Source organism: Eptatretus burgeri, chromosome 17 (assembly GCF_056783735.1).
Source record: "Eptatretus burgeri isolate ZD-2024b chromosome 17, Ebu_testis_v1, whole genome shotgun sequence".
NCBI classification, from domain to species: domain Eukaryota; kingdom Metazoa; phylum Chordata; class Myxini; order Myxiniformes; family Myxinidae; genus Eptatretus; species Eptatretus burgeri.
The window spans coordinates 192,767-215,054 of NC_140977.1; the positions used below are offsets into that span (position 1 = coordinate 192,767).

Here is a 22,288-nt window from a genome sequence, read left to right on the forward strand (position 1 = left end):
TTTCTAGCCGGCCCAGCATCCAGTGTTTTAGATTCAATGATTCACGAAAAATATGTTATTTATTTAGTTATTATTATATTAAATTCGGCAGTATCAGGTTTCGTTCAAATTGGGCAACGAAAAAAATTATTAAAAAATCAATTCCCGATTCAGTCAAGTACTCTTTGGGAGTATTTGATCAATGCAAACAACCTCATCGGTATAGTTAGCTGGAGCTATCTTTTTCTTTTTTTTTGAAATGATTTTTTTATCAACCGCTGTCACAACGGGTTCACGGGTCGTCAAGTATATATTAAAAACAAACAAAAAACAGTTGGACAGTGCAGTGTTTCAATTCACTGAGATGAATGGAGTATCTCCAGTGCTGATCAATCTTGTTATCCTCATGTTAATCGTTCAACCCACCTGATAAATTGTGAATTGCCCTTTTGCCTTTCTGATTGATATTCCAGGATTGTGATCCGTTTCAGCTTCGTGCTTCAACAATTATGGCTGTTTGAGGCCTCTTGAGTTTGAGCACAGTGCCACACCAAATGTTTTTTTTATGCATGGTTAGGGTTAGTACGTACAATGTGATGTGTGCCATAAACACTGCTTCCACACCCACAGAAAAGACAACCATCATTAATTCCTGGATCGCCCTGTAAAAAAAATCAAACAAGTAAATCGATATCCGTGATTTGTTTTCAGTTACCATGTGATTGTGTTAAGTTGAGCTGTTTTCCTGAATATACAGCACGCAACATTTACCGAGTGCTGTTCAAAGCAAGGCCGATGGAGCGTAATGAACTGTTTCTTCCTGGACGGATGGCCTACGTGGTGGATTTGGAGGATGAATACGCTGACTCTGATGTCCCAACAACCCTCATTCGGAGTAAGGCAGACTGTCCTTCACTGGAGGTGTGTTTTGCATTTCATTTCATTTTTGCAAGACTCATAAATAAAATTAGTTTTATCTGAAGGAATATCTGATGCATACTGTTGAGAAATCATTAATTCCATCTGTAGTACTATGGTTAAAATTTAGTTTAATAAGACTTCAAGTTGGCACTTGTTGAACATAAAATAGGTGGGGACGGTAATTTATTTAATTGTTTATTTTAAAACAGGTGAATTTAATTAATGAATGTTTGTTTGACATGAGGGTATGTACAAGAAATGAAGGTGATTTTTATTTTATTTTAATTTTTTAAAATATTTTCAACATGAATATTTTTTAAGCTTATGTCCATGACCGCGTGGATTTGCAAATTGTTGTTTTCGTGATCTATTAAAAATGATTTATTTTGTCATTGTTTTCCATACTCTTCCTGTCCCATGCTCTCTGAACAGTCCCACGCCACCCTCACTACAAACGACATTGTCATTAACAAATTGACGCAAATATTATCATACTTGCGTCAGGGTACCCGAGGAAAGAAGATCAAGCGTAAAGACAAAAGTGAGCGTTGTACATCGTGAATCACCTTTGGACATGTTTTTGAGTAGCAGATCATGCATTGTTATGTTGTATTATATTGAAACCATAATATGTGATAAAATATTCTGCACTGACACTGATGGTGAAGATTAATATTATTCGCAGCGAGGCTGTGCTTTCCTTTTGCTGTATTTCGAAAATTCATTAACCTCCGCCATCTTCGAAGATGGATGGAGGTTACTGTTTTCACCCCTTTCTGTTTGTTTGTTTGTTTGTTTGTTTGTTTATGAACGGTATTACAGAAAAACTCCTCGACAGATTTCAACGAAACTTGGTGGGGGGGGGGGTTAGGTATGGTCCAAGGATCATGCCATTAAATTTTGGACTTGGTCCCCCGCCCCCCCCAAAAAAGAAATTGTTAGAGAATTTTTTTTTTTTGCATTTCTACATGTTTTAAGTGATTTCCAACCCCCCTAAAAAACTTTTTTTTACCCCTCCCCCCCCAAAAAAGAGAATTTTTTTGTATTTTTACATTTTAAGTGATTTCCAACCCCCCCCAAAAAAATTGTTACCCCCCCCAAAAAAAAAGAAAAATTTTTTTTTTGCATTTCTACATGTTTAAAGTGATTTCCAACCCCCCCCAAAAAAAAAATTGTTGGAGAAAAAAATATTTTGCAACTTTTTTTTCAACAAAATTTTGATTTTTTTTTTGCATCTTTACATGTTTTAAGTGATTTCCAACCCTCCCCCTCCCCCCAAAAAATGTAGGAGAAAAGAACTATAACTCTGTCAGCACTGTTGACATCATATTTAATGAATAAGATATAAGGTTCACTTGAGTGACCCAGCAGTATTGGCGGCGGAGGTTTTGCACTCTCCCGAGTGCTCCCCCTCTAGTTTTTCACATCATTGCCCAAAGCAAGGACATTTTCAAGTTGTTTTGGCATGATTATATTCATCGACAGATAGATAAACATGTCCACCGACTTTTAGAAACTTTTCGATGTAATCACATCGGCGAGATACAATGAAAACGGGTATTTTGTCGATAACACCATTCAATATTTCAGAACATGAGGGCCCCCTACCACTCCCCCAAGTTGGCATTTTTTTTTCTGGCTTGTTACCAAACCTAAAAAAGGATGCATGAAAAATGACTATGCTATTATTCTTTACTTTCTTTGTTCTCAGATAAAATTGATGACAAAAAGCCTCCAGAAGCTGATTTGGGGTACGGATCATTTTATTCCTTTGCTTTACCAAGACGTTTGCGAGTGCTTATTTTGGTGCTTTTAGAATGAAGAGTTTGCACGAGGTGTGATTGGTAAATAGCATTGAAGGCTGATTCCAGCTTACTTGACAGTCAGTGTGTTGGTCATTATGTCTTCAGAATGTCTCTCCATCTGTGATACGTTTTTGTTACCACGATAGCTTAAGAATGGCCGAACGGATCCAAGTCAAACTTAGTACAAGTATGTACAATGATGCAAATATGAACTGATTAGATTTTGGAGTCAAGAGGTCAAAGTTCAGAGGTCATGTTCGGTAAAAATCTGTTTCCACACTAACTTGTAAACCAGTGATTGAATTTTGACAAAACTTGATTTCATGTATTACAAATGAATAAAAATATTTATGCTAAATAAAAAAAAGAAATGCGGGCATGACAAACTAAAGTGTAAAAAAGGTTTCAAACAAGATAGGGGTGATGTAAGTTTCGAGAGTGGCTAACAGTATTGCCATCACATAACAATCCCAACATCATTGCCTCCTTTACACTTCAACAATTATTGCTTCAAGCTTCCACAAACACGAGATCTTTGTCAGCAATGTCAAATCATGCATGGCTTCCTTGCATGTCTGCATTCAGGTCCTCACCCCTGACTGTATCTTGCAGCTCTGTGTAATTGCTCGTTTCTCAAAGAATTAGACGGTATCCTTACTATAACTCACGGACCGGTGTTTGTGTGTTTGTTTGTCGGGATACTACTCCTACAGTTCTGGGCCAATAACATCCAGACTTGCTACAGAGGATCAGCATAACCCTAATTAATGTATAGGGGTGTTTTTTTTTTTTAATCTTTACCGCTGATCTTGAGGGAGGCGGACGCAAATTCTCGATGTAAATGTGTATCATGTCAGGGAGGACACGTAAATGTGTATAATGTGCCTCCAGGTGGGGGAGGACATTACAAGTCTTCAACATTTACAGTACAGTATTCCTGTCCCCACGTTTTCCAGTACAGTGAGGGGTTTTGAATTATAAGCAGAAGGTATGTTTTTGCTTCGTGCACATAACCTGGGTTATTTATTTTTCCTATACAGAGCTGTCACTTCCCTATACACCGCCCAAATAAAGGTATGTGTCAGAAGAATGTGTTGCATGCCTGGAACAAGACCACCCATAGGGCAGGTACTCTGCTAGTTCATGGAATACATTGATACCCTGCAGTCTTGAGAAGGACTTGATGCGAGCTAACTCTTTTATTTTTACCCTCGCCAACGGAGAGGGTATTCCATTTGGGGCCGTTTGTCTGTCTGTCTGTCTGTCTGTCTGTTTGTCCGCACAGAACTTTCATATTTTTCTCCGCAACCACTTTTCAGATTGAGACGAAATTTTCACTGCAGGTGCGACTGCTCATGCAGAATGTTTTAATCATAATTATGACGTCATATGTCATGTATACCTGGTGTTTGCTTAATGGTTAGGGTGGTGGGCTTGGGATCCATGGATCCTGAGTTCAAATCCCACTAACTTGCAATTCAAACAAGTACATTCCAATGCCAAGAAGAAAAAGCCAAAAGCAGCACAAAAAATTGAAGAATGGATTCCACTTGTCAGAATGCAAGACAGAGGTGTCGACGCGAATCGGCCCAGCAACGTGAGGAATGAATGGTTGCATGGTTGCAACAATAACAAAAACAAGAACAATCAACAAACCCCCCTTGCTGTGCATTGTGCGTTAGCTCTCATACGAGCCTTGACAATGCGTACAAAAAAAACAACCAAAAAAAAAACATAACCAGGGTGTTGCCCCTGGATCTCATTGAGGGCCTAAACAGCCTCGGTGACCCACACCTCAAACAAGATGGCCTATTTCAAAATCCTAGCTAAAAGCCTCTCACTGTACTTTGGCTATTTGCTGCTTCTTGACCTGAAATCTGTGATAAGCTTTTGGAAATGCATGTTATATAATTCTTAAGATTCAATCTATTTATACTCTCATTCCAAATGTTTGAATCATAACTCAGGCTTCAGCAAAATTGGGGTCTGGGAAGGAACTCACTTTATTTGAGTCTAGAACTCAAATCTTCCATCAGTGCCTGACAGGTATAAATGGGGCATCATTATTACTCGAGAGAAAGTGACTATTTCAGATGTCATGAGTCTTGCTATCTTGTTAATGGGAAGATCATGTTCATGAAAGATTGGTAGATTAAGTTTTATGACGCATGTGTTTGTTATGCTGTCTTCCACATTCCGACTCTGGGATAGAAACCTAACCCTCAACCGTAATTTTACTGAGACATGCAATTTGGTGTGTGTCTGTCTGTCGGACCTTTTTGTTTACCACAATACATTCGGTCTTTACTTATCCAATCACAACCAAACTTAACAGGAGGACTCAGGGTCACACGAGAGAGGTTGTAGCGATTTGACTTGCCCCCTTCCCCAATGGGGATTTGTGCCTTGAGTGAAGTTAATGTTGAGATGTATAATAGGCTATCATGGCTTTTATGGGGCACCCCTTCTGTACGTAAATAATATTATAAAAATTTATAACCATAAACGATTGAGTCACTTATCTCCAACAAACAGTCGCTATTAAACTGGAAGAAATTTCGATGAAACTCAACATGCTTAAGGCATTCTATTCTTATCGCTTCTCCCTCACACAAATAGATCAGAGCCGTCTCGACTTGCTAGGCCTCTAGATAAGCGGCAACGATCTTTACTTAACAAAGCTGCAGGAATCTTTACACATGAATGATGAATCCCATTGCCTGTGCGATTTTATTTTATTTTTTATATTTTTTTCTAGCCACCACATCATATGTGGACCGTACATGGATTGTTTTTAACATTTCTTGGCACCTCATATGTGTTTTCTCCCAGCCATGGTTTCATGTGTAATATTCCTACAGTCACCCTTACAGCCCAATTGTAACATTTATTTGATGCAGAACCATATTCCGTAGGTTTGATAGCACTGTTTAATACTCGCCAGAGGGGAATTTGGAGAAAATTTGACGTACTTACGCATAGGCGGTGTATTGGCGAACCATCGCTGGTCCACACACCTCTCGGTCGTATTATTATCAGTTATTCAGATCCCTGAAGTTGTGCCCAATTTCTGGTGACATTCATGATCAGCTGTCTCCAAGCATTCCTATCCTGCACTGCTTCCAGAAGCTCTAGTAGAGACAGCTTGGTTGCAGCTTTTACCCCATCCATTAGGGGTATGTTCCATTACCAATCCGCTTGCTATCGCTTGCCAAGCCAGCCGTTCCATTTATACCATTTCGTTGGAGTGTTTGCTTAAATGCTTAAAATCCAGCGCGCCACTTGGTGAGCACTCTACAAGCTCATTAGTAATGTAACGCACCCGTTCTGAACACGTTGATCTTCTCTGTTGACAAGTTTTTAATATATTTTTTAGTTTAAATAAAGACCAGCCTTTTCACTTTCCTTCTTCACTGTCTGCAGCAGTTTCATCAAGTCCTCTTCACTTTCTGCCAACAGAGTGATATTATCAGCATACCTTTGGTGGTTGTTGCATCTTTCTCCAATCCTGACTCCAGCCTCCATATCATCCGAGTGATATTTTTTGTCATAATTATTCTAATCACAAAATCGGTCAATTCCATCCAATGATAATGGCATGGTGATAATAATATTAACACTGGAGCTGGCAGGATGGCCAAGAGCGATGCACCCTCTCCTCTGAGCTGTCGAGCCTGGGTTCAAATCCCAAGCCAGCTGTCATCCCTTCATCCCGGTGTTTCACAGGTGGGGTGATTCATCAATGTGTGCCATTTCTCAGGTGGATGCTAAACTGGCGTCCCTGTCTGCCAGCATTAGTTGGTGGAATTTAAAGATCCCGCGGTGTCCTTCACGAAGAGTCAGCAAGCTATCGGCGACACCCTGAACAAATTGCAAATTCCTGCTTTACCTTTATCAAAGGTCTGTCCTGGCCAGACGGTTCGTGAAAGACTTGGGCCAAGCTTCATCCAGTCAACCCCACAATAACGTGAGAATAATTGTAACCGTTGAACAATAAGGATATTAAATTAACAAACCTCTGTCCACATGGTGCACATGTACACGTGATCCCCAACCCCACCTCCCCCCCCCCGCCCCCTTTCTCGGTCGCTCCCATAGGGGCAGGTGTTTCTCGGCTTAATAAACACTTCAACATGGCCACAAATGACTTAACCTTAAATTAAAACGATTTAATTACACCTAAAAACTTATAACACAGCTTAATTGTAGATATAAAAAATCTAGTTGTGACACATTGACCTTAAGAGTACAACTGTGGATGTGATATGCTATCTTTCATCCTCAAAAGGTACAAAGCACAAAATGTGCTTGCTGTCTCGGGTGGAGTCTTCCTCAATGCTGATGTTCTCATGAGCTTCGTTGACAATGATCAGACGGGTTGTTGTGATGGTTCAATGTGTAACAGCAACAGCTCACAGCTTTTCTTAGACCAGGGACACGACTCAAGCAAAACCTTGAATTGACCTTCGTATGTGAGCCGTTTGGTGATGAACTCCTGACTGGCTCTACACGCTGGCTGCTCCTTCGGCACTTGTCTTCCTTTGTGTCTGTCTTCTTACTGCTCATCCCTCTCTCAAATAATCGTCATGAGTGAACTTTTGAGAGAGTCCCAAAACTTTCTGGTGACGTCATAACCAAGATGTCTTCGACTACTATGTACCGAAATCGGCTCTTTCAGAAATTTCCAATGTATTCCAGATGTTACCATGGATGAACCGAGGACATGTACATTTAACCAATTGATCTTTTTTCTGTTATATTTAATTAATTAACAACATAAAATACCTTCATATGACAGCTTGTTAACTGATTTACAAAGTGTGAGTCTCTCTAATAGTGGGGCAGATAACAGCAGTTTTTGAGAGGAATCGTGCAAATGATGATACAAGCATCAAATTTGGCACATTTGTTCTCCAGGGGATTCTAATCAAATCTGCCTGATTGGCCATTTGAAAATCCAAATTTTGAAAAATTAAAAAAAAAAAACTTCAAAAAAGTCAACATCATGAATCAATGTTGGATGCTGGCTGAGATTGGTGAATGTTTCAGAAACATCATCAAATACGTTCCAAGTCTGCCATGCAGTTTTCTTCCCTTTACCGCGGAAGGCAGACACGACGTCACATCCAGTGAACGCATGGAAGTATGGGATCCCTCTAGCTTTCTCAGGCCCTATTGCAGAAACTACCTCATGGATTGGAATCCATTGTGCCTTGGCTCCTTGGCCAAAGACAATCCACATGTTCTCAAGACCTAGTTCCTCTAAGGATGGCGGTACAAATATTGCTATGACTAGTACGTCCGTGTCATTGGCCTGAATGATAATGGACTTGCTACCATCCGTCGTTGCATCCCTGGCATGTACAAATATTTGAGTGTCAGCTTCTTCAAGACAACATGGAGACACAGCATCCAGTGACTTCCTTGTGTTGCTAATGGCATCTTCTCCTTTTGTGACAATGACTGTGATTGTCGTCTGTGCTTCACACATCTTTTCCGCAAGGAAGTGAAACAGCTCGGTCTTGTTGCTGTCATCTCGAAGAAAGCTTCTCCAGTTACTTGGGGTCTTACTGGTTCCTGTCACTCTTCTTCTGATTCATTGCCCCCTTTTCGACCTTGCCTCAGACTTCAGACTTGACTTGTTGTACACATCAAACACTACGTCCACCCTCTCGTACCTGGCACCATAGGATTCCACCTTTGGGATGATTTCTTCTTTGGCATAGTCATCAAATATCTTTGAAGTGTGTGGAGGTAGGGCATTGATAAGTGCTGAGCCATCAATGATGACTGCATCTCCCCTTGGTTTTCTGTCTGAGATGTTCACTTGCGCTTCAAGAATTTCAGCCAGCTGTGACTTCAAATTATTTTGAAGTTTTTTTTTTTTTTTAATTTTTCAAAATTTGGATTTTCAAATGGCCAATCGAGCAGATTTGATCAGAAAGCCCTGCAGAACAGAAATGCCAAATTTGATGCTTGTATCATAATTTGCACGATTTTTCTACGATCTATTACACTATAACTAATTTCATTGATCACATGAATATTCTTGAATGTGGAATGTGTCGTGATACTGTTGGTCATCAAAGAAAAACTGTAATGGTTCTTTTTTTGTTTGCAAGTATGGCTGCTTGAAATATGAATGAACTTTCAAAAGGCCCTTGAGCTTCTTCTGGTCTTTGATAAAATGGTGATGGAGTACTGCTCTCCCCTCTGGGCTGGTTCTTCTCCCTCTCACCTTTCTCGGGTTCACGCTGTGGAAACCAAGGCATTTAGGATCATTGGTATCTCCCGTGATGAGGCTGAGTCTTTGGGTCTCTCACTCTCTCACTGCAGGCAGGTCGGTGGTCTTTCTGTATTCTTCCGTCTCCTCTCTGGTCTTGCCCCCCCTCCCTCCCTGCTTTGTATGCGATATGTCCCCACCATATTTTCGCAGGGCGCTCAAGGTCCGCCAACAACCCCCTTCTGGTAAAACTACCAAAATCGCCAATGTATACAAAAAAAGAAAACCTCCTGAGATTGTTGTAAGTTTGATACTTGTGGTGCAAATAAGGTTTTGCCAAGACGAGTCAGTAATTTGCATTTTTTTTATGTGGTATGAGGCTAAAGAAGGTTTTGAAGCGCACCCTCCGTTGAAAGACAATTCTGTTGTTTTATCAGTTTTTGATGATTTTGTGTGTTTTACAAGACTGAGTGCTTTTTATTTGTGACTGTTGCAGCATATTTGATGAAGTTGGCGATTATATCCCGATCGCAAGCAAAGCGGTTTCGCGTGAGATCGAGCAACGGCCACACGGTGGTGGATATTTTGAAAAACCACAGATGGAGGAGCCGGTAATGTGGATGTGCATGCTGTTTCTTACGAAATGTGATTGTGATGTTTGCGTTTTCGTGTTGTAAAATTTAGTGCTTGAAAATAATTTTTATGTATAAAGCGAGGTGTGGAGGTGTTTGAGAAATAAATGGAGAAACCCTGGAGGTAGAAGAAGCAGGACTTGATGGAAAAAATCACGAGTTGGGAAAGGGAAGGAGTGAAGATTGGCAGGCCTTCATTTCCGGTTCATTTCTTTATTTGGTTGATCTATTTTTTCCCATTCATTAATTGCTTCATTCTTTAATCTTCTTCTTCATTAAATAATTATTTCTGTTCTTTTACTGCCTTTGATTACCATTTCCACCCATATCTTGATGTACCTCTTTTCGATGTAAAAATGACTTTTCATTGAACAGCATTTGTGCATCTCATAAACTTGCCTTTTGCATTCCGGTGATTTAAGGAGATGTATTCCAGAAACGATTCATGAAAATTAGAATTATCAGGGCTTGATGAATTGTTGATTTATTCCTTTTTTAGTTGTCCAGCTGATGCTTTTCACTGTGGGGGATCCTGCAATTATAACCCATATCCATTACCCTAAGCTGCATTACTGTGCATATTTAGCTCCATTTGGAGCTTTGATCAACTCGACACCATAAAATTTACTTCCATGATAAAAGATTTGTTTCCCTGCAAAAATGAATCCAGGGGACTCTGTGGAGATGGAGATCAAGCCCAAATTGAGGATTGTAATGGATAAACATTCGTATGGGGAGGAGGTTGATGAAGGATTCTGTCACACCCTTTTCCACATTCCCACCTCACTAAGTTCCTTTATTGTGCAGCATTTGAATCAAATGGCATGCTCTTGTGCAGATTTAGTTCTACAAGTTAATTTCTTGATGTATTTAGTGTTTGCTTATTTTGTATTTGATCCATCTTCTCGTGTCAGGTCAGTATTTTGGGACTGCCACTGGTAACAGGTATCCCAATACTATTTGCTCGGCGACTAAACCGACACCCCTCACTGGCTTTCCAGTGGGGAGCGTGACTTTGAAACCCTGTCAAGATGAAAAACAACACTTGAAAAAAAAACGGTGGATGACCTTTTAGGAACCAACGGCCATCCATTAAGGACATGGTGTCTCCTTTAAAAACACCCACCTGGGTTAGACTGGTTCGCGGCAACTCATGCAGCTGAGAGGGGTAGTGGAACCCTTGATGTGAGGCGGATGAGCTAGTATTAGCCAACGACAACCATCAAAAGGTGGAGGGTCTAATCATTAGCCAACGGCAACCACAAACTACACCTGTGGGTGGTGGGTATGCAGGTCGCTGAAGCCATGGAAGGCATGTTCCTCAACCAGTGGATGACAATGCCGTCCAATTCTTCTCCAACCACTTTTGTACCATAATGCGTTCCAACAAGATGAAGAAAGTGTTTTGACAGCACCGCTTGTGGATACTTCTTGCAAATGTTTGAGGTCTTCGGCCAAATATTGGAGCTCTTGCTCATGGAGCCAAGCGAAGTAAAGCCGACATTATTGTTGCTCTTGAGTCACTGTTAAATTCTACTGTGACTGATTCTTATGTGTCACTCAGTGGATCATGAACCACCTATATGACGAGATTGCTGTGATGGTTAGGGTGTAATTTCTATTTATTTTCACAATACGCTCCAGGTCCAACATCGTCAGAACCTGGAACCTCCTTCCTCACCCGGAAGTCAACTGGTGCACTGTGAAGACACATGTGAGGTGCCCACTGGTCGCTGCTGTGTATCGCCCTGGCTCCCTGTTGGGAACTGTCTGTCATCTTCGTGATTACTTGTCTGATAACCTGGTGTCACCCAGACCACTGGTTCAGATCGTGTAATGATTCTTTGTGATTTCAATGTACATCATCACGAATGGTTAGGTAGCAAGTCCCCAACTGACAGCTGGAATTACATGCTACAGCCTTTGTCTGATGCATGGCTTTGACCAACTGGTAAAAGAGTCGACCCATGATAATCTATGGGAATTGGTCATTGTTGATTCTGCTGCTTGCGATGCCTCAATTGAAGCATTGGAACATCTGATCATAGCCCAGTGGAGATCATGTTCAAATAACCACCACTCTTGGATAAACCATACCAACAGCGATTATGGGAATACAAAAAAGCAAGCTGGGAACCTCTTGGGCAGCATCTGCATCGAAGGGCATGGGATCAAGCCCAAAACACTGAAGATCCTGACATAGCTTGCAACAACTTTGGAATAATCAAGCCAAGTGTGAATAAATCGATTCCTTATAGAGACGTCAATATTCTATCAGCTGATGTTCCATTACATGGTTTACTGAGACTTGCCGAATGGCTGACAAAGCTGTCTGTCTGGTGTAAAGCAATTGCAGTAAGATCCCCTGTGCTGTTTCCCATGATGCGCTGATAGGGGCAAGGCAGAACTCTGAGAAAGTGGAGAAGGCCCCGCAAAAACACTCCCTCCCATGGCATTACATCACGCATCGATCGCTGCACCGGTCGTAATAGGAGCCATCGCTCCAATGGCATATTCCGGGACTGGCATGTCTGCCGGCTGAAAGAACCCATGCCACAATCCGAAGGGAGTGACAAAGTAAGACCCAAATGCCCTGGGTGCCATATATCCCGTTTAATTCAGTACTTTAGAATGTCCGAGGCATCCTCGAGGATGGGTGCGTGGAGTGCAGATGCAGTGAGTGGTTCCGTGGGCACCACAAAAGACCGACAGAGATTTGTCCAGGCTTACCGCACGCGAGCGGCGTGGGCGCTATGTTGGAGCATCGCACCGACTGGGTCCAGTTTCCACACGGCCGAATGCAAAGCGCGTCACCGCTCAGGCATTTTGCCAAAACTGTGGCACCTCGCTGGGCTCACATCACTGACACATCAACTCGATGGTGAGCAACGAACGAGCACATCGTCGAAAATAAGCACACAACACACTTCCAGATGAGCACCCTCCCGTGGGACAAAATATCATCTGACTGCTGGAGTAACCAAACCCATGATTGGAGGTGGGCCATGAAGAGGATACAAGGGAAAGGACGTCATTCTGGTATCCCAACCTTGCAGAAGGGTGGTCTCAGACCTTTGTCTCCTCTCAGGAGAAAGCGGATATCTTCTGCGATCATTTTGCATTAACATGTACAATTGGTTATGCTGAAAATGGCTCTCCTGATCTCACAGTTCGCACCAACACACACTTGAACACTGAAGTTCTGGATTCATAATATCAGATGGATCTTGCAGAAGCTAGATATAAACAAGGCATTCAGACCTGATGGAATTGTAAATATAGTTCTCAAAGAGCATGCATCAGTGTTTGCCACACCTCTTGCCAAACTGTTTTGTTTCTACTTTCGTCGTGGCCATTCCCTTCCTCCTGGAATATAGCCAATGTAGTGCCAGTGCATAAGAAGAACTCAACCTCTGTCCCAGATAATTACAGACCCATCAGTCTTCTAAGCTGCATTAGCAAGGTTACGGAGAGAGTTATCAACATTGCACTGAGGAAACATCTCATTGGAAATGACCTCATCAAGCGACAATAAGTTTGGCTTCTGTCCTGGTCATTCACCCCCAGACTTGCTCATATACCCAAGTCCTGAGTGGATGTCTTGTCTCAACAGACGTCAGGAGGGAACAATTGTGACACTTGAGATCAAAGCTCCATTTGATAGAGTATGGTACAAGGGATTGCTAGCCCAAGCTGTATGTCAATCGAGTCAGAGGACAGCTGTTGCAGTAGTTATCCAGCTACTTAATGGGTAAACGTATCCAGGTAGGGGTCAATGACCAAACATCAAATTTAATTCCAATAAATGCATCTGCACCACAAAGATCAATTATTGGGCCCACCTTGTTACCCTCGCCGAAGGAGAGGGTATTGCATTTGGGTCCATTTGTTTGTTGTTTGTTTGTTTGCACAGAACTTTCGTGTTTTTCTCTGCAACCGCTTGTCGGATTGTGACAAAATTTTCACCATAGGAGCAACTACTCATGTACAATGTTTTATTGATAATTATGATGTCAGAGGTCACATGGTGTGGCAGCCATCTTGGAAAAAGGGGACTTTGGACCTCTGTGTCTGAAACTGCACCAAGGAAAAAATTGAAGCTTGGCACACGTCCAGTACTCCTCATGTGGAGTCTGTGATTTATTTATTTATTTTTTAATGACATCATAGGTGCCGTCATTATGACATCATAATTGCATATGTAGAATGCTACATCTGATCAGTATGAAAATTTTTGAGGGTCATCTTGGGATAAAATTGATGTCATCAATTTTTTTTTCTTGGACAGTCATGTGATTCGGCAGCCATATACAGTGGGGAGAACAAGTATTTGATACACTGCCGATTTTGCAGGTTTTCCCACTTACAAAGCACTTACAAAGGTCTGTAATTTTTATCATAGGTGCACTTCAACTGTGAAAGACGGAATCGAAAACAAAAATCCTGAAAATCACATTGTATGATTTTTAAATAATTAATTTGCATTTTATTGCATGAAATAAGTATTTGATACATCAGAAAAACAGAACTTAATATTTGGTACAGAAACCTTTGTTTGCAATTACAGAGATCAGACGTTTCCTGTAGTTCTTAACCAGGTTTGCACAGACTGCAGCAGGGATTTTGGCCCACTCCTCCATACAGATCTTCTCCAGATCCTTCAGGTTTCGGGGCTGTCGCTGGGCAACACAGACTTTCAGCTCCCTCCAAAGATTTTCTATTGGGTTCAGGTCTGGAGACTGGCTAGGCCACTCCAGGATCTTGAGATGCTTCTTACGGAGCCACTCCTTAGTTGCCCTGGCTGTGTGTTTCGGGTCGTTGTCATGCTGGAAGACCCAGCCACGCCCCATCTTCAATGCTCTTGTTGAGGGAAGGAGGTTGTTGGCCAAGATCTCGCGATACATGGCCCCATCCATCCTCCCCTGTCCTCCCCATCCATCATGCAATAAAATGCAAAATAATTATTTAAAAATCATACAATGTGATTTTCAGGATTTTTGTTTTAGATTCCGTCTTTCACACTTGAAGTGTACCTATGATAAAAATTACAGACCTCTACGTGCTTTGTAAGTGGGAAAACCTGCAAAATCGGCATTGTATCAAATACTTGTTCTCCCCACTGTGTGTGTATGTATATATATATATATATATATATATATATATATATATATATATATATATATATATATATAAATGTATATATATATGTATGTATATATATATATATATATATATATATATATGTATGTATATATATATATATATATATATATATATATATATATATATATATATATATATATATATATATATAATATGTATCTTCTTCTTCTTCTTCTTTCGGCTGCTCCCGTTCTGGGTCGCCTCAGCGGATCATCCGTATGATCCGCATAGTGATTTGGCACATGTTTTACGCCGGATGCCTTTCCTGACGCAACCCTGGTCGCCTCTTACGACACACAGGGATATGGTACACCTATTCTAACCGGGGCATACACCGGGCCCAGTACAACTGGTGCTCATTTCGCCGACCTCGGAAGGATGGCAGGCTGAGTCAACCCCCTGGTGTTTTCGACTTGGTTTTTATATATACACATATATATATATATATATATATATATATATATATATATATATATATATATATATATATATATATATATATATATATATATATATTTATACATATACATATTATGTATATATATATATATATACACATACATACATACACATTATATATACATACATACACATTATATATACATACATACACATTATATATATATATATATATATATATATATATATATATATATATATATATTTATACATACACATACATACATATATATATATATATATATATATACATACATATACATACATACATATATATATATATATATATATATATATATATATATATATATATATATATACATACATATATTAATTCAGTGTCCCAACGTGGCTTGAACTCAGGACCTCTTGGGTCCCAAGCCACTGCCCTAACCACTGCGCCAACACCAGGCTACAATGCATATATATTGTTGCGGATTCGCGCCCGCCGGCGTGCGAGCGGCCACGTAACTCGAATCGCGGCACGTCGCCCACCGGACGGACAATCCCGTCGTGACCCTCTCGGACTAACGCCGGGAACTAGTCACGGGTGGGCCTTTCGGCCTCACCACGATCGTGCCAATCGGCCCCCCGCGTGGGATAGGGTTGCTCGCCAAATTCGACCTACCTAAGTACCCACACGGAGGGTAGACCGGGCGATCGCACCTCGCCGCAGGTCGACTTCGGACACGGGCCACTTTAAGCGACCCGTTCCGTACTATCGGGATAACCGAGCGGTGTTATCGTCAACCTCGACGGTTCGATTAATTATTGGGCGTATTTAGCCCATGACCAACCCTTTACGTGAAGTAAGATGGAGATTCAATAAAAGAAAAGACGAAGCGAAACGGGAAAAACAGTTCAACATAAAGCACATTTATTCCGCGGCAAACGGAAAGCACACATATACAATTATGCACCAAAAGCAAATGTAAAAGTAGAAGAAACACAACAATTATGCACCAAAAGCAATTGCAACAAAAGAAACACAATGCAGCTCTACTACCGACTACCGAGCACACGGCAACACTTATACAGTTTTACTTCACAGACGGCGCCGACAACACATATACTCAAAGCAAAAGAAAAAGGGACCACCCTCAACTACAAGGGGGCAGACGGGCCTGGGGCCGAGACCGCGTCGAGCCTACCCGTCTGGTCATGAGCCGAAAAATGGCGGCGGCGCCCCGACTTCGCTGGCACTGCCTGGAATGGGGTGGGAACGGGGCCCCCTTCTCACACTATCTCAGCGCGGGGGGAAACAGGAGGGGGTTGTTGATGCTCGGGGGAAAGAGGATATCTGGCTGGCTTGGGTCCCGCGACGAGCGACTCCTCTGCGACCTCGGTCGCGTTACCGGCCTCCCCTCTCCGCAGCTCCCCGACTCTGACACGAGCGCAGACCTCCACAAAGATTCTTGGCTTCTCCAGACTCTCCGGACCCCGACAGACACTCTCTCGACTGATTTCGCCGCCGCCACAACTCTCCAACTCTTTCCTCTTCTCAACTCTCAACTCTTCCCGACTGACTCCAACTGCGTCCAACTGCTGACTGACTCGATTTGCTCCGCGCTCGGCGCTTTATAGTGCGACAGGAGAAACCATATGCAGATTTTTGGATCAGGAATGGCTCGGGGGCGGAGCCACGCTCCCCATTGGACAGAGGAAAAGTGGGCGTGAATCATTCTTGATCCGCGAATCTGCATATAGCGATTATACTCCGACGCGCCTGGAGGCGGGGCCAAATCGCCCCACGCTCGCTGATAGGACGGAACAGAAGTGGGCGTGAATCATTCTTGATCCGATTTCTCGGAAAGGCTGGTGTTTTTGCACCCGCTGCTCGGTGCGTGCCCTGTACGAGTCCAGGATTGGTGCCCACAAGCGGCGCGGGAATGGCGGTGATGCGATGGTTGCGAGAGCGAGATGTGACGGTAAAGGTCGTGGCTGTTGGCGTTGTTGTTGTTGTGAAGCGGCGTTGCGGTTGGTGGTTGTTGTGTGATGGCTGTTGAGATGTGGTTGGTGGTGGTTGTGGTGGTAGTAATGGCGGCTGGTCCAAAATAAAGATAGTAAAAGAAAAACGGCTATCTAAAAGGGTCGCAGCCCGAATGAATGACATTTATTCCCTCTAAACAACGGGTTTGGGCTAACTACACATATACTTACAGAGATATCTCACCTACGGGACCTGAATGGTGGTTTGCGAATTTCGTCAACCACAACAATATATATATATATATATATATATATATATATATATATATATATATATATATATATATATATATATATATATATATATATGCATTGTTGCGAATCTGGAAGCCATGAGCACACAGACATTCAGGTTCCTGTAGATTAGTTATCTCGGTAAGTACGTGTTTAATAGATGGCTCTTTCCCTGGTCTAACCGGTAATTTAATGTTCCTGCGCTGTGATTTATTATAATAGTCAGGTTTTCTTTTCGTTCATTTTTACACCACCGCCAGCGCCACCGACATTACCGCCGACCACACTGCATCACCCTCGCCTGCATTCGCTTCCTCCACCTGGCCAATCGCGGGGTTTGCCTCATGATTTGGAGAATGAGAGGAATGCGAGGGTGCATGCGCAGAAGGTCGTCCGGTGTGAAGAAGGCGGAGCTCGGGGAGTGGCCATGCGGTGGCCCTCGACCAATCGAGATGAAGCGGTAGGCGGAGCCACGAAACTCCCCCGCTGGAGACTCCGCCCAGAGGGATGGGAGCGCCCTGCCCACCACGCGCCTGCCCAATGGGAGAGCGAGCGGGGAGGAGACAAGCGTTCGACTGAGCGGGAGGGGGACGGATAAGGGCCCTGAGGAGATTTTCGGGGTCGTCTCTCTTGGAGTTGTTCTGATGCAGTTCTGTCCTCTCCTTCCGCTTTTTTGCTTCCCGGCTCATCACTTTGGCCTCTCCGGCGACCGGCCTCATCCCAGCTCCAGAGCCTACATCTCGTCCGTTTGCGCCTGGCTAGTACGGTGACATCAGCCCCAAGAGAAGGGGACGTCCAGCCGCGCTACGTTGCCAGGTAGCCTGCCACCCACTGGCTTTCACAGCCGGACTGTCGTCCTCGGCTGGAGAGCCGCAATAAAGACCCAAGAGGGTCCGTGTGTGTGTGTGTGTGTGTGTGTGTGTGTGTGTGTGTGTGTGTGTGTGTGTGTGTGTGTGTGTGTGTGTGTGTGTGTGTGTGTGTGTGTGTGTGTGTGTGTGTGTGTGTGTGTGTGTGTGTGTGTGTCCGTGGGCCCGTTTGATAAGTAGTGAACTGTTAAGTGCTTTTGCCTGTATATTGTTTGCCTTGCTTGATATTCGGTATAGCTCTCCTCTTGCGTGCTCCCCTCCTCCCCCATCATTGGTAAATAAATATACCCAATTGTTAAAATGTACTCAGCTCGTCGTGTCATTTCTTCATTGATTGGGTGTGTCGTGCGTGTGGGAAAGTGAGCAGTCATTGCCGCTATAACTAAGTAACAGGATAATCGGGCCGACGGAACTTGGCGATTGAAACCGCTCGGCATCGCACACGAAACGGGCTCGCTTAAGCGGCTTGTTTCCGTACGAGTTTCGTCGAGGGTGAAATTCCCCGGGAGCTGGACCATGTGGATAATTAGGTAACTTAAAGTTGGCAATTAACCCTACCCCACGTGGTCTACCCATTGGCGTATTTTGGTCCAAAATAACCGGGACCCGCCGACCTCGGACTTCTCCAGGCCGGCGATCTGTGATTCCTGTGATGTGACATATCCTGTGATCTGTGATGTGACATATATCTATGTTGTTGTTGTTCATCTTTCGGCTGCTCCCGTTCGGGGTCGCCACAGCGCAATATCCGTTATGCACACTCTCAGCGCAGAGCTCCCGTCTTCAAGCGGTCCTCCACCCCAATCCTCCGAGTATCCGGATTACAGGCGCACGCCACTACGCCCGGTACAACAATATATATATATATATATATATATATATATATATATATATATATATATATATATATATATATATATATATATATATATATATATATATATATATATATATATATATATATATATATATATATATTGTTGCGGATTCGCGCCCGCCGGCGTGCGGACGGCCACGTAACTCGAATCGCGGCACGTCGCCCACCGGACGGACAATCCAGTCGTGACCCTCTCGGACTAACGCCGGGAACCAGTCACGGGTGGACCTTTCGGTCTCACCACGATCGTGCCAATCGGCGCCCGCGTGGGATAGGGTTGCTCGCCAAATTCGACCTACCTAAGTACCCACACGGAGGGTAGACCGGGCGATCGCACCTCGCCGCAGGTCGACTTCGGACACGGGCCACTTTAAGCGACCCGTTCCGTACTATCGGGATAACCGAGCGGTGTTATTCGTCGGCCTCGACGGTTCGATTAATTATCGGGCGTTTTAGTCCACGACCAACCCTTTACGTGAAGCAAGATGGAGATTCAATGAAAGAAAAGACGAAGCGAAGCGGGAAAACAGTTCAACAATAAGCACATTTATTTCACGATGAACGGAAAGCACACATATACAATTCCACCAAAAGCACATGTAAAAGAAGAAGACAATGCAATATTACACAAAAAGCAAATGCAACAATGCAGATCTATCCGACTACCGGGCACACGGCAACACTTATACAATTTTACTTCACAGACGGCGCCGACAACACATATTCCCAAAGCAAAAGAAAAGAGAACCACCCTCCAGGATGAGGGGGGTAGGCGGGCCTGGGGCCGAGACCGTGTCGGGCCTACCCGTCTGATGATGAGACGTGGAGCGGCGGTGGTGCCTCAACTCCGCGGGCCTCGCGGACAGTGTCTGGTAGGGGGTGGGAAGGGGGCCCCCTTTGTCGCACTATCTCAGCGCGGAGGGGAAACAGGAGGGGGTTGCTGATGCTCGGGGGAAGGAGGATATCACCCTGTCTCGGGTCCCGCGGCGAGCGTCTCCTCCTCCACCTCGGTCGCGTTGCTGGCCTCTCCCTGTGCAGCTCCCGGCACCGACGCGAGCACCCCCTCGTCCGCCTTCGCCGCCGTCACCTCTCCACAGCTCCGTCCTCTTCACTCTGACTAGTACCACTTCTTTCCAGCTCCACCGACGACTCTCTTGAACTCCGCACACTTGAACTCCCTTTACTGACGAACGCAGCCGTTTATATAAGCCCCGTGGCTTCGCTCTTTCACCCTTGACCCTCTGCCTCCAACCCTTCACCTCTCTAACTGGCTCCCCATTGGACCGAGGAAAAGTGGGCGTGAATGCTTTTTGATCCATGAATTTGCATATCGCGACCGCCCTCCAACGCCCTGGAGGCGGGGCCAAATCGCCCCTCGCTCACCGATTGGACGGAACAAAAGTGGGCGTGAGTCGTTTTTGATCCGTTTTCTGCGGAAAGTCCGTGATGTTTTTGAACACGCTGCTCGGTGCGCGCCCTACACGAGTCCAGCATCGGTGCCCACAAGTGGCGCGAGATGGTGTGGATGCGATGGTGGCGAGTTGTGACGGTAAAGGTCGTGGCGGTTGTGGTGAAGCGGCGTTGTGGTTGCTGGTTGTTGTTGTGAAGCGGCATTGTGGTTGGTGGTTGTTGTTGTGAAGCGGCGTTGTGGTTGTTGGTTGTTGTTGTGAAGCGGCGTTGTGGTTGGTGGTTGTTGTTGTGATGGCTGTTGAGACGTGGTTGGTGGTGGTAGTAATGGCGGCTGGTCCAAAATAAAGATAGTAAAAGAAAAACGTCTATCCTGAAGAGTCGCAGCCCGCATGAATGACATTTATTCCCTCTAGACAACGGGTTTGGGCCTAACTACACATATACTTACCGAGATATCTCACCTAAGGGACCTGAATGGTGGTTTGTGAATTTCGTCAACCACAACAATATATATATATATATATATATATATATATATATATATATATATATATATATATATATATATATATATATATATATATATACATATAGTGTGTTCAAAAAGTATCCAACCTTAATTTTTCGTGTGTAAACAAATGAAGCTAGGGAGGCATGGTTTGGTGCACTTATGGAGGCAATCCTATTCTGTATGGGTGAATATTTTCCCGACTGCAGAAGCTGTCAGTCACCGACAGACCGCTGATGAGTGAGGAAGTGTAAGTGAGCACCGTCGGATTTTCTTTTTTGACAAAATGACGGAAAAACTTGAACAACGCTACTGCATCAAATTTTGTGTAAAGCTTGGCGATTCCCAAGTGGAAACTATCCGCAAGATTCAACAGGCCTTCGGGAACGAAACAATGGGCACCACACAGATAAAAGAATGGTACAACCGCTTCAAAGATGGTCGCACATCAGTGGAAAGTGAAGCACGTTCTGGTAGGCCCTCGACATCCCGAAATGAGATTGTCATTGACCAAGTGAGGACCCTGCTGATGCAGCATTGTCGAATCACAATCAGAGAACTTGCAGACGAGGCAGGCGTCAGCATTGGATCCGTTCATTCTATTGTGACTGAGGATTTGGGCTTAAGGAGAATTTCAGCGAAGTTCGTGCCAAAACTGCTCACGATCGAGCAGAAGCAACTCCATTTGGAGATCGCACAGGACATTCTGGAGACTGTGAACAGCGATCCCAACTTCTTCAACACAGTGATCACCGGCGATGAGACAACAGTGATCCATCATTTTGTCAAAAACGAAAATCCGACGGCGCTCACTTACACTTCCTCACTCATCGGCGGTCTGTCGGCGACTGACAGCTTCCGCAGGCGGGAAAATATTCACGCATACGGATTAGGATCGCCGACATGCGTGCACCAAACCACGCCTCCCGAGCTTCATTTGTTTACGCACGAAAAATTAAGGTTGGATACTTTTTGAACACACCTCGTATATGTATATGTATATGATTTATGGTGTTAAGCAGCATGGTATGCTTAACATAATAGGCTTTAAAAGCAGCAATAACTCCCTGATCCATAGGCTGTAAAAGTGAGGTAGTATTTGGTGGTAAAAATACTTCCTACACGTTTTCACACCAGTCTTCCATTTGCTGAGGATGGGCAGGAGCATTGTCTACAAGCAGCAAAGATTTGTTGTCAATGTTGTTCTCCTTGGAGTACTTCT

The 22,288-nt window shown here is 43.6% G+C and overlaps 1 protein-coding gene across 1 annotated transcript in view; it reads left to right on the top strand.

Annotated features, from left to right (window-relative positions):
- Nucleotides 1-22,288, top strand: part of IK (IK cytokine) — a 108,252-nt gene that overhangs the window by 80,129 nt on the left and 5,835 nt on the right. Inside the window, exons 9-12 of the mRNA XM_085862967.1 lie at nt 737-900; nt 1,333-1,441; nt 2,612-2,651; nt 9,425-9,539. Of these exons, the coding sequence (XP_085719093.1) occupies nt 737-900; nt 1,333-1,441; nt 2,612-2,651; nt 9,425-9,539 (428 nt within the window). The remainder of the gene's footprint in view (nt 1-736; nt 901-1,332; nt 1,442-2,611; nt 2,652-9,424; nt 9,540-22,288) is intronic.